This window comes from Myxozyma melibiosi (genome assembly GCF_037950935.1).
Source record: "Myxozyma melibiosi strain Phaff 52-87 chromosome Unknown BZA70scaffold_2, whole genome shotgun sequence".
Lineage (NCBI taxonomy): Eukaryota > Fungi > Ascomycota > Lipomycetes > Lipomycetales > Lipomycetaceae > Myxozyma > Myxozyma melibiosi.
The window spans coordinates 1,040,047-1,054,231 of record NW_027042916.1 but is presented as its reverse complement, the minus strand read 5'-3'; the positions used below and the strand labels follow the sequence as shown (position 1 = coordinate 1,054,231).

At 52.6% G+C, this 14,185-nt stretch overlaps 7 protein-coding genes across 7 annotated transcripts; 2 read left to right on the top strand and 5 right to left on the bottom strand.

The window, feature by feature from the left end:
• Positions 1-38: 38 nt before the first annotated feature.
• On the bottom strand, positions 39-1,867 carry BZA70DRAFT_117728 (concanavalin A-like lectin/glucanase domain-containing protein). Its single transcript, XM_064909479.1, has 4 exons — positions 1,494-1,867; positions 735-1,429; positions 555-679; positions 39-484 (listed from the first exon to the last, which is right to left on the bottom strand). The coding sequence occupies exons 1-4, from the start codon at positions 1,630-1,632 to the stop codon at positions 163-165; spliced, it is 1,281 nt and encodes a 426-aa protein (XP_064769940.1). The 5' UTR covers positions 1,633-1,867; the 3' UTR covers positions 39-162.
• BZA70DRAFT_117801 (mitotic checkpoint regulator, MAD2B-interacting-domain-containing protein) lies at positions 1,840-3,107 on the top strand. Its single transcript, XM_064909480.1, has 3 exons — positions 1,840-1,854; positions 1,911-2,298; positions 2,367-3,107. Exons 2-3 carry the CDS (start codon positions 2,103-2,105, stop codon positions 2,891-2,893), a joined length of 723 nt encoding a protein of 240 aa, XP_064769939.1. The 5' UTR covers positions 1,840-1,854; positions 1,911-2,102; the 3' UTR covers positions 2,894-3,107.
• Positions 3,108-3,286: 179 nt separating this feature from the next.
• On the bottom strand, positions 3,287-5,844 carry BZA70DRAFT_117724 (uncharacterized protein). Its single transcript, XM_064909478.1, has 3 exons — positions 5,234-5,844; positions 5,122-5,178; positions 3,287-5,058 (listed from the first exon to the last, which is right to left on the bottom strand). Exons 1-3 carry the CDS (start codon positions 5,484-5,486, stop codon positions 3,380-3,382), a joined length of 1,989 nt encoding a protein of 662 aa, XP_064769938.1. The 5' UTR covers positions 5,487-5,844; the 3' UTR covers positions 3,287-3,379.
• A 39-nt stretch (positions 5,845-5,883) lies between these two features.
• On the bottom strand, positions 5,884-6,798 carry BZA70DRAFT_275305 (ribosomal protein, large subunit). Its single transcript, XM_064912134.1, has 5 exons — positions 6,650-6,798; positions 6,543-6,564; positions 6,406-6,457; positions 6,123-6,283; positions 5,884-6,049 (listed from the first exon to the last, which is right to left on the bottom strand). Coding segments are annotated over exons 2-5 (279 nt in total). The 5' UTR covers positions 6,545-6,564; positions 6,650-6,798; the 3' UTR covers positions 5,884-5,985.
• Positions 6,799-6,887: 89 nt separating this feature from the next.
• On the top strand, positions 6,888-7,879 carry BZA70DRAFT_275303 (tyrosine phosphatase family-domain-containing protein). Its single transcript, XM_064912133.1, has 2 exons — positions 6,888-7,363; positions 7,420-7,879. Exons 1-2 carry the CDS (start codon positions 6,965-6,967, stop codon positions 7,765-7,767), a joined length of 747 nt encoding a protein of 248 aa, XP_064769936.1. The 5' UTR covers positions 6,888-6,964; the 3' UTR covers positions 7,768-7,879.
• Positions 7,880-12,457, bottom strand: BZA70DRAFT_246153 (phospholipid-transporting ATPase 1). The gene is made up of 3 exons (XM_064910636.1): positions 9,433-12,457; positions 8,783-9,373; positions 7,880-8,725 (listed from the first exon to the last, which is right to left on the bottom strand). The coding sequence occupies exons 1-3, from the start codon at positions 12,253-12,255 to the stop codon at positions 8,063-8,065; spliced, it is 4,077 nt and encodes a 1,358-aa protein (XP_064769935.1). The 5' UTR covers positions 12,256-12,457; the 3' UTR covers positions 7,880-8,062.
• Positions 12,458-12,512: 55 nt separating this feature from the next.
• Positions 12,513-13,428, bottom strand: BZA70DRAFT_275299 (uncharacterized protein). Its single transcript, XM_064912132.1, has 3 exons — positions 13,335-13,428; positions 13,223-13,282; positions 12,513-13,166 (listed from the first exon to the last, which is right to left on the bottom strand). Exons 1-3 carry the CDS (start codon positions 13,352-13,354, stop codon positions 12,704-12,706), a joined length of 543 nt encoding a protein of 180 aa, XP_064769934.1. The 5' UTR covers positions 13,355-13,428; the 3' UTR covers positions 12,513-12,703.
• Between the last annotated feature and the right edge of the window lie 757 nt (positions 13,429-14,185).

Below are 14,185 nucleotides of genomic sequence, written 5' to 3'. Positions count from 1 at the left end.
GCATTTTTTGATGTTCTGTACATTTCTGACCACTCGCTATTCATTTCCACATTACCAAAAAATGATCGGGCTTTATAAGCCCCTCATTAGATCTGACAAAAATAATAAAAACCAAAAAGGAAGATGCATCTAATTAATGACCAAACACTCTTGTAAATACTCTTATAAATACTTTGGATGGAATCCCTCCCTCCGCTTCTTGTATACAATGTATGCCAAAACAATCCCTCCCTGGATGAGAACAAAGACAAAGAGCGCCGCCCAAATGCTCGGTCCGCCCTTTGCGATTGCCTCGCGGACGGTGTCGGGCAGCGCGCCGACGAGCGAGGTGGTCTGCTCTTTGAGGATCGTGTCGAATTTGTCGAGTTTCTCGGTCAAGAGAGTGATTTCGGATGCTATGTTTTGTTTTGTGCTCTCGTGCATGTTTGCTGCCGCGCCGTGGAATTGGGCTTCGGTGCGGCCGACGGTTGATTCCACGCGTGAGCTGTTCACATATGTCAGTATACTATAGGCATAGAGAAAGTCGTGGTTATGACTATCAGGGGTTGACTCACATCTTCTGATCTAAACGCTCTATTAATGGCTTGATTGAGTGCAGAGTCTCGACGTCTTCCCTCAGATTGACAATCTTTTGTGAAGTCATCTCCAAAAGCTTTTGCAGCGCTGCAATATGCTCAGTCTATAAATAGTCAGTCAGAATGCATCCTAGATCTCGAAAGAGCCACCACACTTACAATCTCCTGTAAATTCGCGTCCGAGACAGCAGGTCGCTGAGGCTGTCTTTGAGGCGGCGGCTGAGGCGGTCCCGTTCTTCGAATCGGCTGCTGCTCGCGCTTGGCCTCCTGCGGTTTCTGCGCCGAGGCGGTGCCAGATCCCGAGGTGGAGAGCGAGAAGATCTCGAAGCTGTCTGGGTTATCGAACGAGGCGCCCGAGATTCCAAGGAAGTAGTTCGGCGGGAGCTGGATCTCGTGCGATTCAAAGCATGGACGGCCGTCGACTTCGACTTTGAGCAAAGCAGGGCCGACGGTCAGACGCAGTTTGATCATCACACCGGTGTTTCTGTAGCGCAGCTGGCACTGGTCGAACGCTTGCGCCTGGGGATTCGGCAGCGAGGCGAAACCTATTGAGCCGTCGTTGAGATGGCCTCGGACGTGGCCTTGTCCGCCGATAGAGTCAATCATGATTCCCAGTCCGTCCCAGTAATCCCGTGCGCCGTAGACGGGGCCTTCGTCGCGGGTGGCGGTGTACCAGAGCGCCATGCCGCCGCTTGGCCGGTCGCTGCCAGACACGCGGAAGACGAGATCAACGGTCCATTCGGCATACGAGACCGCGCGCTGGGACCAGACTGCTCCGCTCTGGCCTTGCTCGCCAGGCGAGGTGAGGAAGACGCGATCCGATTCCGCCTTGACGGAGCCATGCTTGTCCCATCCTTCACAATGCAGTCAGTATAAAAGCCACAGCAGCTATGAAGAGGACTTGAGTACAGGACATACCAGCAATCGTAGATCTGTCGGGTGACACTGGCGACGGAAACGACAATCCAGCGTCGACAGCAGCCACGCCGCGGCCGGCCGCCGCAATCAGCGCAATTGAGCCCGCGATGATCTGTCCCAATCGCACGCCAATCATCATAGTGTTTTCTTGCCTGTGTCGTCTGCTTTTGAAGTGGCCGGGACTCAGGGATTCGAGGAGACAGGAACAGAAGAGGAAGGCGTAGTAGACTGACTGGTTTTAGGTGTCCTCGACGCGCCCGGGTCCCCTGCCTAACCACCCTAACCGCCCACCTCCTGACCTCCTGGATTATGTAATGGATGACTGTTATATGTTCTTAGCCTGCTACCATGTGAATATATAGTACTGATATACAAAGACAATTGAGTATATCTGTTCTTCTATTCTAATAAACACAGCTTCTTATAGTCAACCTCATAACCACTCCAGTAAAACAGTCTCTCATCTCTTCTTTGTCCGGTCTTTTCGGGTTAGGTCTTTCTATGCGGCTCGCCACTCTTTGACCATCGCAGAACAGAGACCGAGATAGAGATCTCGAGATTCTTTATATCAGCACATTTCTCTGTTTCTTGTTACTACTCACATCAAACATGAGCGAAACGAAAGATTCAGAAAGCAACAGCGAGACCGACAGGAAAATGGAGGCCGCCAGCACTGCATCTACCTCACCAACCACCACCGGCACCAAACGATCCGCCAGCGAAGTCGATTCCAGCAAACCCGCGCCTTCAGAAACGCAACCGCGAAAGAAAAAGATAACCAGCAAGATCTCTGGTTTTTCACTAGGTGAGTGTCTTTTGAAACCTTTCTTGACGACTATCTGAGCATCGCTAACTTTGAGAATCGTACTCTAGGACTCGTGGCTGCTGAACCTGAGAAACCAACGACGACGGGGATTCCACCGTTGCCTGCGCAGCCTACGGGGGTCTATAAGCCTCTTTTGCTAAGCAGTCTGCCGCCACTACCGACCATCGACTATAAAGACAGTCAACCCACCGCTCCCGCCAAAGCATCTCCACCACCGCAACAAGACACCACCGACACCACCCCCAAAACCACCGCTCCACAAGGCATCGACAGCCTCGTGAAAGAAGCAGGCATGACCGAACAAGGCCTGCAAATCCTCCAAGGCCGCCACCGGAACCGTAACGCGCCAATCAAAATCGTGGATTACAACGTCGACGAGCAATACAGCTACAACCAGAACCTGCGCGACTCCGGCGCGCTGCAGACCGTGCAGCCGGTCAAGGGCATCAGCTCGGGCAAGCATCAGCTGCGGACGCTGATTTCGTCGGCGAATTTGCAAAAGGAGAGTTTGGAGGAGGCGTTTGCGTCAGGCAGGAGGAATAAGAAGGAGTCTGGCGCAAAGTACGGGTTTTGATCATTCGTGTATCTTCTTACATTCTTACTCGTATAAACGGCATGGGTATCATAAAGCAGAACGCAAGCGCAGGTAAATAGTCTACAGAACAGAAATCTTTGATAATGCAAACCCGTCAGCACAGTAATCAGACCCACAGTATCAAGACAGCATTAAAGAAGAAAGAAATAAACTGGCAAATATATTCTGTTGAATCCCAAAGCAAACATAAGACACAACAACTGAATAAATAGAGCAAGAGAAACAAGACAAGACCGATAGACGCCTTTGACAAATAACCATCCCAGCTGGAAATCCACATTTTGAATTCATTTTACGCAAGCCAGCAACGCAAGCACGAAATCAAAACGAGATCAGCATGATTAGCAGATAAAAAGATACAAAGAAATCAAACACCAAGCAAGACCAACTCATATACACGCAATGCAATGCAACAAAGACCCTACATAACCCAGATAAAAAACAACCCAGCTGTACAATCCTATCTTAGCCCGCCTTATTCTTTACAACTTCGCTCTCCACATTCGCTTTCGCAACATTTATCCACACCTGCTTCCGCTCTTCCAACCCCTCGCTCACTTGTTCGTGCAGACCGACGTCGCGGTCGCGGATTATAAGAGCGTAGAGCACATGGCTGACTCTCTTGTTGATGTCTGTGTATTGATCTTTCGTGATATCTCCCGATTTGTAGTGCGGCCGTAACACGTCCCGCACAATCTCTTGGATCTGTGTTTTCTCTTCGAGCGTCAGCTGTGACCCTGCTTGCCCTGAAGGAGACGACGCAGTCGCATTCATCGCGACTGCGGGAGAAGACACGACAGTGGTTTCCGGCGCCAGTGTCATTCGGCTAGGCGAAGACCGGCTATGATGAACCGGTGACATAGAAGGTGCTAGCACCGGCGACTTCTGCTCAGCAGGAGGCGAAGGTATCGAACCCAGAGATGGCGCAAGCACAGGTGACCCTGACGGTGACCGGAAAATGTTACGAGGTGTCGACACCGGACTAACAAAAGGAGGCGGAGGGGACATAGACCGTGGCGTGGGTAGCATCGTTTCTCCAGTCGGTAGACGGCCATTACTGACCAATCCGACCGGATGGCTCTCCGACGAAGGCGAAGGAGGCTTTCGAATATCTTGCAACAAAGACTTCATCAAGGATTGTCCGTCGCTAGACACCGGCACTGAGGCCACCGCAGCCGGAGTAGGAGCGACAGGGGCGATACTCAAGGGTTTACCCTCGCTCTCGGAACCCTGCTCGCTCCGTCGATTCGACACTCTAGGCCGCTTGAACTTCCTCGATGCGTCAGGAGACTCGGACTTGACTGTTTGATCAGAGGCCGTAGATCCACGTTTGCAATGCCAGTCCGCAAACGTCCGCGATGGCCGGTGACGCATCCCGTCTGACGGTGAAGCAGCGGGGTTCGCAGACTCCTCAAGATCGAGAGCTTGCTCGAGCATGCTCCAGGACTCAATCATCTCCGGAGACTCTTTCTCGTCATCCGCGCCAGAATTGAAAAACAAAGACGCCGTGCTTCGAAAGTATGACGACCCACCGTTTGCCTCCGCTATGCGAAGCCGCAGACTCCATACTCGCCACTCATCTGCTTCTCTTTGCTGGCGCGAACGATTATCTCCACGTCTCGAGCGTCTAGACCGCGAGCTGGTGGCTTCTACTTCTTGGTCAGCCGCAGCGTCTTGGGGTTCATCTAGATCGCGATTTAGACGATCCCAGACAAGCTGCCATGCGCGATCCCATTGCCGACTGCTTCTGACTGTGGTCGACGCACCGCCGCGAGCAGACCCTGCGCGTCGAGACGGCGTGCGGATTGTTCGCGCAGCACGACTGGCACGCGCGCGACGCGACGCTCTGGCCGATCTCGTGTTTGCCTCGCGCATGACTGTATCGGTGACAGCGTGATTGTCGACGCACGAAGGACAATACCACGCTTCTGCAGGCACGCCGTCCATCCCCAGACAGCTAGCATGGTAGGGAGCATCACACGAGTCGCACAAGAGAAGTTCGTCCTCGCGGCCGCCAAAGTCGCAAACAAGGCAGAGACAAGGGGCGGAGTCGTCTTCGAAATCGAGCAAGGACTCGTCAAAGGCTTCGTCGGCATCGACGGTTTGAACTTTTGTCTCCACGGCGTATGAGTCCATTGTAGGTCCTGGATAAAAGCAAGTGTTAGAGCCAAGAGCAGAATTTCCTATTTGGTACATATAGCACATACCTGAGATCGTATGGAGGATCTCGATCACATTAAAATTCGCGCGACAGGTGGGACAGCCTGGGTATACGATTAGCAAAAGGCCGAATAACACGACTCTCAAGAAGCTGCTTACTGGTTGCCTGTTCGATCCACATCTTTATACACGAGTTGTGGAGGAGGTGGCCGCAAGGTACAAGACGCGCGATATCGTTCGTACCGTCATAAGTCGTCAACTCGTCCGCCGACTCGGCAGAGCCCTCGGGCTGATTTGTTTTGCTGTCCGACACCGCATCAGGAGCGGCACTGTCATCGAGCTCGTGCTTGAGCCTGGGATCTTCCTCTGTGGGGAGCCCCAGCAGGCAGATGATACATGGGTACTCTTCCATATGTTCCCCGCCTAAGCGATAAAGAGTAATGTTGTTGTCGATTTCTGAACGAATCCTAGTTCGTTTTTAAGTGTGAAAAGTTTATAGCGGTTGCTGGGAGAGTCACAAGATGACCATGAGCATGATAGAAGATAGACAGAACTTGATATGTAGTGGAAAGCGACATGATTTGGAGAGAGGAAGAAGGAGAGGATATGAATGGGAAGCTGATGGAGGGCTTTATAGTCTGGAAGCTGTGCCGCGGCGCTGTGATTGTTATGCCACAAGTGGATGACGTGGAATATTAATTAGTTTATGCTGCTGTGTCATGAATTATGTCATGAATTCACTTAGATTAGTAAGAGTTTTACTAGCACTAGCTACTCTACAGTTCTCTACACCACCTTTGTTCAACTGATTCTTTATAAAATGTATATTTTGTGAAGTGCGCATTACCCAACGGGATCCCTAACCTTTTTTATACTACATGAAATACAAAAACACATGCTATTTTTCCCATTTAGACCTCAGACAACTCTCTCAAACGACGGATAGTCGATCTGACGGTGGCAGCGTTGGTGGTCCTAAACATCATGTTAGCATTCTGCAGTGTTCGACGTTGATTGGCATCTGAATGATAACCACAGGTAGACTTACGAAAGGGTGTAGGCACCGCCAGCCATGGTCTTGTGGCACGACTTGCACTTCCAGATACCGGTGGCACATCGCTTGACGGAGTTCTTTCCGCAGAAAGAGCAAAGGTAACGCGAGTGCTGCTGGATTTCGAGCTTCTTCGTTTGTCTTCGGAGCGACGAACCCTGTATGATTCAATTCATGTCACTATGCTGCTCCTTTGTTGCATGCCATCGTCCGTACTATGTGCGCTTCTGCGACACAGATTCCGGGACGATTGCTTCGAACGACTAGGTAAATGACTTACGTATCTGACACCGTACTTTCCGGTGATTCCGACCTTCTTAGTGCGCTTAGTCCTATATCAATCCTTCGTCAGTACTCCTGCCCTTCTTTGCACACACAATCCATCGCTTTTCAATCATGACTTGAGTGATAACCAACATTTTGTAGTATGGGTGGAATTCTAAAGAAAAGGACTATTAGCAACCGCTTCCTACTTCAATATTCGATCGTATTGAACAGCGACAAAGGAGTATCAGGACACTTACCGTTTCTGTTGATGGGCGAACCTGAAGAGTGAAATTCGAGAGCGAGCGTGAAGCCTAAGACGCAGGACTCGGGCGGAGGGGGCACCAGCCGCAGACCACTGCGCTGTGACTGCTTTTTTACATGGCAGTGTAGGGTTTAGCCCTACATCTAATCACGTGCAGGATATTACCTCACGTATGACTAATGCATTATGCTCCAGAAGCACTTGACTTATTTCCCCAATGAGCGAGGACGATACCGACAACGAGCGCTGCCTGTTCTTTGCATCCTCCCCGCGACTCCGACCCGGCTCCTGCGCGGGTGCTCATACACAAATGGAGGTGTCCGCACCGATTCTGCAATCCCGTTCCAGCTGCGAGTCGCTGAAAGAGAAAGACGGCGCGATGCTCGTCGCCGCGGCTGCCGATAGCAACAGCAACAGCAGCAGCAGCAGCACAGCCGACACCGACGGACCACCCTTGCTCGTCACGCCCTTGCGGTTCGGGATCGTGCAGCCGAAGCTGTACCGGGGCCTGTATCCGCGCAAGCTGAATCTACCGTTCCTGCGGCGGTTGAAATTAAAGACGATACTGTCGCTGACACCGGAGCCGTTGATTGAGGAGATCCAGCAGTTTTGCAGGGAAGAAGGGATAGAGATGATGCACATCAAGACATCAAAGTCAAAGAAGAAGGACGTCTCGATTACGTATAAGGAAGTCACGCAGGCCATCGAGGTACGTCCATCTCACTCAATCTCACCTCTGCAGCCGAATCTAACATTACTCTACAGATCATCATCAGCCAGAGCCACGCGCCTCTATATCTGCACTGCCTGAACGGCAGCCAAGCGACCTCCCTCGTCATTGCCTGTCTCCGAAAGCTCTCGTTCTGGCGTACGTCGTCCATCTTCTCGGAAGTCAGCTACTACTCCCAAGTCACGGCCGCCGACCACAAGTTCGTGGAGGAGTACACGGCCGAGATCCAACTGCCTGCTGATCCCGTGAATTGGATATGGATGGGTTTGTCGAGGAAGGGCGTGGTGGAAAATCATCCGACGGTGAAGATTAAGCATGCCGAGACTGTTGTCGTGGTCGAGAATGAGGAAAGCGTGCAGGAAGTTGAGGTTTCATATCTATAACCTCTCTGCAACGTCAAACCAATGTTTTCTATTCTCATTTTATGACTATTCTATGCTGGGCTAAAGCATATCGGGGTTAAGGAGTTTCCGTTCAGCACATGTTTTTGGCATCATCATTTTTTTCATTATTTATTGCTCGTCATCTTTTGTATAAACAATTAAGGGTATGACATGTCCTCCCATTCTCTATATAAAACAATTTTAGGAGCCAAAAAAAAAAAGGTAAAAAACAAAATTCCAAGCGAAAAATAAAACACATATAACTATGACAAGATCCTCCAAAATGATATACTGCTCACTTCCTGCGCAGCGTCTTCCGCTCTCCAAACCGTCCGCGCTCCTGAGTCGTATCATACGCGCGAATAAGTCTAGATTGTCCCTCATCCGCCTGCGAGAACGCGAACCCGCGCTGCTTGCGCATGCGCTGCACCTGTCGCACTTTGCGGATCGCTTTCTGGAACTGCTCCATGCGCGGGCGGTAGTCTGCGATATTGTACTTCTGGATCTCTTGCACGTGGTGGTAGGATTTCGGGAAATACATGCGTTTGGCGTATTTCCAAGTGAAGTCGCGCAGAAGGCACATCGCGGGCACGACGACGATCATGGCCCAGAATGAGAGCGAGGTGTAGAGATGTCCGAGCACGCCATTATATTCGATCGAAAAGTTGAGCAGCGGGGCCACGGTGCCGTAGATCGGGAAGAAAATCAGCCAGAGGATGAGCGAGCCCGGGATCGCGAGAACGGTCCATTTCGTCCACAGATTGGTCACCAGCGCTGCCTTGCCGAGAACGGTCACGATACAGGCGGTGTATAGAGCTGTGCCCCACACCCAGTGCCCGGCCACGTAGCCCGATGATTCGCGGAAACCATCGCGGTAGGTGTATATGCCTCCAATATAGAGAATCACCGAATGGAAGAATCCATTAAAGATCCAGGCCCAGAACGTTCTCACATTGAACTGTAAATAAGTTGTTAGCATCACCCACGGTCAAAATACATCAACGTCTAAACTCACAAAAGTCCCTTTCTGACCAAGCTGATACAGCTCAGGGTACCGATCCAGCAGTCTCGCATTCACAAACTGATCAAACACACCCAGCACGAACGGCGGCGCGACGGTGAAAAACACGCTGTAGAAAGTAATACTCCACGATTCATAAATGACCTGGCCAGAGTACGCGTTCCAAAACACGTACCAGAACTGCGTCATGTAGAGCGCGATGTTTTTGTAGAACGAGTACAGAATCACTTTGCTCAGCCGCTGGTAACTCCAGCCGCCGTGGACGAGAAGCAGCTTGCGCAAGTACTTGAACTGGCCGATCGACACGTCCGCGCTCCGCGCGGCTTGCATGCCTTCCATGCCACTGATACCGACGCCGACATGCGCCGCCTGAATCATGCTCACGTCGTTGGCGCCGTCGCCGATGGCGAGCAAGATAGCTTTGAGATGCCGCTTCACGAGTTTCACCACGAGCGCTTTCTGCAAAGGCGACACGCGGCAGCAGATCACGGCCTTACACATCACCGCAAGGTCCAAGAAATCTTTCTCGAGATCCTTTTCCAGTGCAAAGGCCAGAGAATGGCCATCAATAATCAACGCCAGTGTCTAGGAATGAGTTAGCTAGTCTAGTTCAACAGATTAGTATAGATCAAGAAGTGACTCACGTCAAGAATGACGTCCTCGGCATTCTGGCCTCTGATGGCAGAGAGCTTGTTTTTGATATTACTCCGCGTGTCCTCTTTTGTCTCCTCGTTGACAATCAGCAAACTCATATCTTCACTCAGCAGTTTGCACGACATGCCAATGTTGACGGCAGTTTCCTGTCGATCACCAGTCAAAACCCAGATTTTGATTCCAGCGGTTTGCAGAGTGTGGATCGTATCAGGCACGCCGTCTTGCAGCTTATCCTCGATAGCCGTCGCGCCAAGCAGGAACAAGTCCTTCTCAATCAACTCTGCAGCTTTATCCAATTCTGTGCTTCGGTCGTTCATCGTCGTCGCCGCGCGGTCGTAGATCGCGCTCCATTCGGCGTACTCGCTATCCGAGATCGCGCGCATAGCGAGACAGAGTGTCCGTAGACCGTCGGCAGCGTACTCCTCGAGGTGCTGTAGGGTGGCCTCGGCGTAGGGATTTCCGGGTGACAAGCGTTCGAGAATCACGGTATCAGCACCCTTGCAGTACAGCCTGATTCTCCCATCCGGGCATCTAAAAATTGCCGACATGCGTTTCCGGGTCGAGTTGAACTCGCAGATGTTGAGGAGCTCGTACTCGGAATCCTGGCCGCGTATGCTGACGGTGATTGATTTTGGTCGACGGGTGGTGAATTGATATCCCAGCTTTGCAGCGCCATCCACGAGCGCACCTTCATCAGGCGACGCGGCTTGATACTTGATCTTCTCGTCGGCGGTGACTTCGGGGATTACGGTGTGGCAGGTCGATAGCAGGGTGAGAAATTCATGGATGACCTCGCGCGTGGGGTGCGTATCCAGGTTTTCGTTCAGCACGCTGAAATTATGAACACCGATAACCTGCCCATCGACTTCGACCGCGCGCTTATCCTCGGGGATATCGTCGCCGTAGCAGATTCCCGCAATCGAGCACTGCTTGAACTCCATGATATTCCTCGTGAGCGTGCCGGTCTTGTCGGAGAAGATGTACTCGATCTGTCCGAGTTCTTCGACTAAGCTCGAGGTACGGCAGATGGCGGGAGTGTCGCTTGGCTTGTAGTACATATCCAGATCCGAGCTGATCAGGAAGGCTTGGTAGAATTTCACGACTTCGATGGTGACAAACATGCTGATGGGGACAAGGTTGGAGTAGAGAATCCAGTAGGTCAGGAAATCCTGGAAAAACAGCTTTACCAGATTTCGTCCTTCAATGTAGAGGTATGAAAGCTCTGACGCTGCCACATGCTCCTTGACTACGTCGCCAATCGAGGAAACAATCGAGAGAGTGATGAGGATTCCAAACAAAAAGATGATCTGCAGATTGACCATGTGCTCCACCGCCGTTCTTTTGATCGGGGCGGCGGTAGCGTTTCTCATCAGTTTTGTCTCATGACCGGTGAAGACGACTGCGCCGTGGATCCAAGGCGTATTTCGCAGCGTGGCGCCTCGCAAAAGAAGCTGATCCGGGTTAAGCGGGATTTCTTTTTCGCCGTTGGGAGTTTCCAAGGTGAGAACACCTTCGTAAGTGTACAGACTGCTATTCGGCTGCTCTGACCTTAAAGTTCCTTTCATGTTGCTGAGATCGGTGGGACTCACGCGGTCAGCGGTTTCGGGAAGACCTTGCTTGATCTTGAGGTTTGTCTCTCCGTCGAGGTTCGCGGTCTCGATATAGCACAGACCTTCGGGTTCAGACGACGCGAGGAGAACAAGATCAGCAGGTATGCTTTCCTCGGACTCGACGCGGACGATGTCGCCGACAGCGACGTTGACCCACCGACGGTTTTCAAAGATGCCGTTGCTGAGAACAAGGACTGGCGCGTTGTTGAGGTCTTTGTCTGCGTTTCGTCGTTTGACGTCCTCGATTCCTTCTTTAACGGCAGAGACGAAGAGTACGATACCGAGGGTGATGATGGTCGTCCATCGGTTGGTCGGCGACACGTCGGGAACTTGCTGGATGATACATGTAAACAAGAAAAACAGGTTCGAGTATTTCGAGAATTGCTCAAACAAGAACTTTGGCAGGAACGTGGCGATGTTGTATTTTGTAGTACTGATGTGGTTGTCGAGGTAGCCATTGATCTTGTTTGCAGGCGCGTCGTTGAGATGAATGATTCGAGGGCCGAGGGTCGACGGGTCGACAGGGCTCCGTCGCAGGATCTTGTTGAATATCCGCCGGATATCAAAGTCGCCGGCGCCAGCCGCATCGTCGTATTTCGAGGGCGTCGCGGTCGCGGCCGTTGTCGTCGGCTGCAGCTGCTGCGATCTGAGCGGGCGTCCGTCGATAGTTCCTGGCGCGGCACCGGCCTCGGTCAATGGCAGGTCCATGTCGGAGTACTGCGGGCCAAGACCCATGCGCCGTTTCATGCGATCATAGATTCCCGGGGCAGGTACTTTTTTAGATCGATGGCGGGAGATGTCGGCGACGTAGGAGCTGTCCTCGTAGGAGGACTCGGCAGCGGCACTGTCATCAAACGGGTCCTCGTAGTACGGCTGGTAGGAGTTGAGGTCTTCGTCGGGGATGTAGCCGGGAGAGGGCGCGATGGTAGTGCTGGCGCGCGCATTGAGGGAAGCGGTGCCTGGGTCTACGAACGGATCAGAGACGGCGGGAGGCACGGACTGCTGCAGCTGGTGCTGGTCGTAGGGAAGGTCGCGAGCATATGGGTCGTCCTCAAGCTGATAGACGCTGTCAGGGTCGGTGTCGGCGGAGGGCGCGATGAAGGCCGCGTTGTCCGCGAACGGGTTACGGCTGGAGAAGGCACCGGTAAGCGGCTGTTGGATCTGGTCGTCGGAGTCGCGGTGGTCGTCGTCGTCGGTTGTCATGGCGGCAATGGGCCGGGAGGGCGTCTGGGAGGAGGTTCCAGGGTGCGGTAGGGGGGTCGAGGAGGGTGTAGGCCGGAGAAGAAGCAAGGAAGGGCGGCGGGGAGGAAGAGGCCGGTGTCGAGGAGGCTGAAGGAGCGAAGTGGTTTGTTTGGAGGTTGTGTTTTGGGGACGAAAGAACGGGCCACCACCGCGCGTCGACGTGACGTAAGCTGAGAAGGAGAAGCTGAGGTATTATTAGTGCAGTGCAATGCGGATTGTATGTGTTGTGTTGTGTATTATGTATAATGTATTATGTAGTTATCTAGTATTATATATCCAAACCATTCTAGACCAAAAGATTGAAAACCTGAGCAACAAAAAGAAATTGGCCGTCCACCGACAGCACCTATACAGATTACAATGAACGACTGCTGGCAGAGCGATAATGAGCGATAGTGTACAGAGCAGACTAGGAGGATCCCTGGGGCTCACTGAAGTGGAATAACCGCTTCAGTCCGCCTTCTCGGGAGTGAGGAGAGCCAATGCCGAGGTTTAGCTCAGGTCTCGGTTTCTCGAGCATGAACGGGACGTCAAACGTCGACTCGAAAAACTCGTCGCTCGCGGACGTTGCTGTGCTGGCAGAGGCCGGCGCGGGGGGCTGCGGTATCCGCATGGGGGACACGAGGTCGACCGAGCGCGGCGAGGCAGAGTATATGCTGTTGGGGTGCATGCGCGAGCTCTTTGAGAGCATGGCGGAGGAATATGACGCGTCGAGGCCGACCAGGCTGCGCTGGGGAGAGGAGGAGTGCTGGAGGGAGTAGGCGGTGGGTGGTTGTGCGGATGCGCGAGCGTAGGGCAAGCTTGCGGTGATGGGCGTCGCGGTCGGCGACGAGGAGGGACTGGCGTGTGCTCTTGCGTCTGTGATTCGGCACCTGTTCGAGAGAAGTTAGTAGGAGAAGAGGTGATGGAGTGAACAGGGAAGCCGTACTTTTCTGAACAGTAGAGGATGTTGTTGGAGGGCACGGTGAGCAACTTGTCACAGACGGTGCTGGAGGAGAGTTAGCGGAGCACACAAGACTCGAATACAATAGCAAACTCACCAATACTGGAGAAACGACATCCTGCGCTGTGTATTCTCTACTCGGTATTCGTTGCTGTCGAATAACCCGCGATAAGAGCGGGAAGCGGAGCAGATGCGCGGCAGATCTGTTGGCTTGAGCGCCCCGTAACCGACGCCAACCTGGATCGTGCCGACGTGACTCACTCACGTCACGTGAACTGACGTCACCACCGCCGGGCTGCTACTTCACTCTGCTTCACGGTTGATTAGATGATGCTGCTGCGATGAGATATGCGATGCTGCGGTTCTTAGTATTAGATCAATAAGAGCATGATGAATAGATATTGCTTTTTTCACATACATGACAGAGCTGAATACTCGCTGATTCAGCAGCTACTGCGTACACCGTTCAGTGCGCAGCCCTTGCTCAGATAGCCGTCGCAAGCTGGATCTCCGTGTAATCACTGTAGCACCCGCGTAGTGACAGGCGAGCTTGTCGCTTGCGTCTTGGTCGAGCAGATCCAGGCTCTGGCTTGCTTCAAGATGAGATACTGTCCTTGGCTGCTGTTCTGCGGGCTGCTCTCCGGGCTGCTGTCGAGTTTGCTCTCCAGACTGCTCAGATACCGCGAGCATATCAGCCTTCGTCTCCTCTCCGCCCTCCGCGCTATCATCAGACTGACGACGCACCCACCATCTCTGAAAGATGGCAGAGCTGATGGCCGAGCTCAGGTTCGCCATGGCCGCGTGCGCATCCATACTGCAGTGCGCGGGATAACGGTATATTTCCATGTGTCTACGGATTACTAGCAGGGTGCACGCTGCCTGCTTTATATCTACTTTCTGTTTCATGAAATAAAAGACTCTCTGGCAGCTGGGCATGCCCCAAGCTGG

What these genes read in the sequence shown, in the direction of transcription:
- BZA70DRAFT_117728 (XM_064909479.1), bottom strand. Translation starts at nt 1,632, where the DNA reads ATGATGATTGGCGTGCGATTGGGACAGATCATCGCGGGCTCAATTGCG. An exon ending in CGACAGATCTACGATTGCTG is followed by an intron (nt 1,430 to 1,493) that starts GTATGTCCTGTA and finishes TGCATTGTGAAG; the next exon opens with GATGGGACAAGCATGGCTCC. An exon ending in ACGCGAATTTACAGGAGATT is followed by an intron (nt 680 to 734) that starts GTAAGTGTGGTG and finishes GACTATTTATAG; the next exon opens with ACTGAGCATATTGCAGCGCT.
- BZA70DRAFT_117801 (XM_064909480.1), top strand. Translation starts at nt 2,103, where the DNA reads ATGAGCGAAACGAAAGATTCAGAAAGCAACAGCGAGACCGACAGGAAA. An exon ending in GATCTCTGGTTTTTCACTAG is followed by an intron (nt 2,299 to 2,366) that starts GTGAGTGTCTTT and finishes ATCGTACTCTAG; the next exon opens with GACTCGTGGCTGCTGAACCT.
- BZA70DRAFT_117724 (XM_064909478.1), bottom strand. Translation starts at nt 5,486, where the DNA reads ATGGAAGAGTACCCATGTATCATCTGCCTGCTGGGGCTCCCCACAGAG. An exon ending in GTGGATCGAACAGGCAACCA is followed by an intron (nt 5,179 to 5,233) that starts GTAAGCAGCTTC and finishes TCGTATACCCAG; the next exon opens with GCTGTCCCACCTGTCGCGCG. An exon ending in GATCCTCCATACGATCTCAG is followed by an intron (nt 5,059 to 5,121) that starts GTATGTGCTATA and finishes GCTTTTATCCAG; the next exon opens with GACCTACAATGGACTCATAC.
- BZA70DRAFT_275305 (XM_064912134.1), bottom strand. An exon ending in GAAAGTACGGTGTCAGATAC is followed by an intron (nt 6,284 to 6,405) that starts GTAAGTCATTTA and finishes TGAATCATACAG; the next exon opens with GGTTCGTCGCTCCGAAGACA. An exon ending in GGCGGTGCCTACACCCTTTC is followed by an intron (nt 6,050 to 6,122) that starts GTAAGTCTACCT and finishes CATGATGTTTAG; the next exon opens with GACCACCAACGCTGCCACCG.
- BZA70DRAFT_275303 (XM_064912133.1), top strand. Translation starts at nt 6,965, where the DNA reads ATGGAGGTGTCCGCACCGATTCTGCAATCCCGTTCCAGCTGCGAGTCG. An exon ending in AAGTCACGCAGGCCATCGAG is followed by an intron (nt 7,364 to 7,419) that starts GTACGTCCATCT and finishes ATTACTCTACAG; the next exon opens with ATCATCATCAGCCAGAGCCA.
- BZA70DRAFT_246153 (XM_064910636.1), bottom strand. Translation starts at nt 12,255, where the DNA reads ATGACAACCGACGACGACGACCACCGCGACTCCGACGACCAGATCCAA. An exon ending in CCGAGGACGTCATTCTTGAC is followed by an intron (nt 9,374 to 9,432) that starts GTGAGTCACTTC and finishes ACTCATTCCTAG; the next exon opens with ACACTGGCGTTGATTATTGA. An exon ending in TTGGTCAGAAAGGGACTTTT is followed by an intron (nt 8,726 to 8,782) that starts GTGAGTTTAGAC and finishes ACTTATTTACAG; the next exon opens with TTCAATGTGAGAACGTTCTG.
- BZA70DRAFT_275299 (XM_064912132.1), bottom strand. Translation starts at nt 13,354, where the DNA reads ATGTCGTTTCTCCAGTATTG. An exon ending in ATGTCGTTTCTCCAGTATTG is followed by an intron (nt 13,283 to 13,334) that starts GTGAGTTTGCTA and finishes ACTCTCCTCCAG; the next exon opens with CACCGTCTGTGACAAGTTGC. An exon ending in ATCCTCTACTGTTCAGAAAA is followed by an intron (nt 13,167 to 13,222) that starts GTACGGCTTCCC and finishes TCTCTCGAACAG; the next exon opens with GTGCCGAATCACAGACGCAA.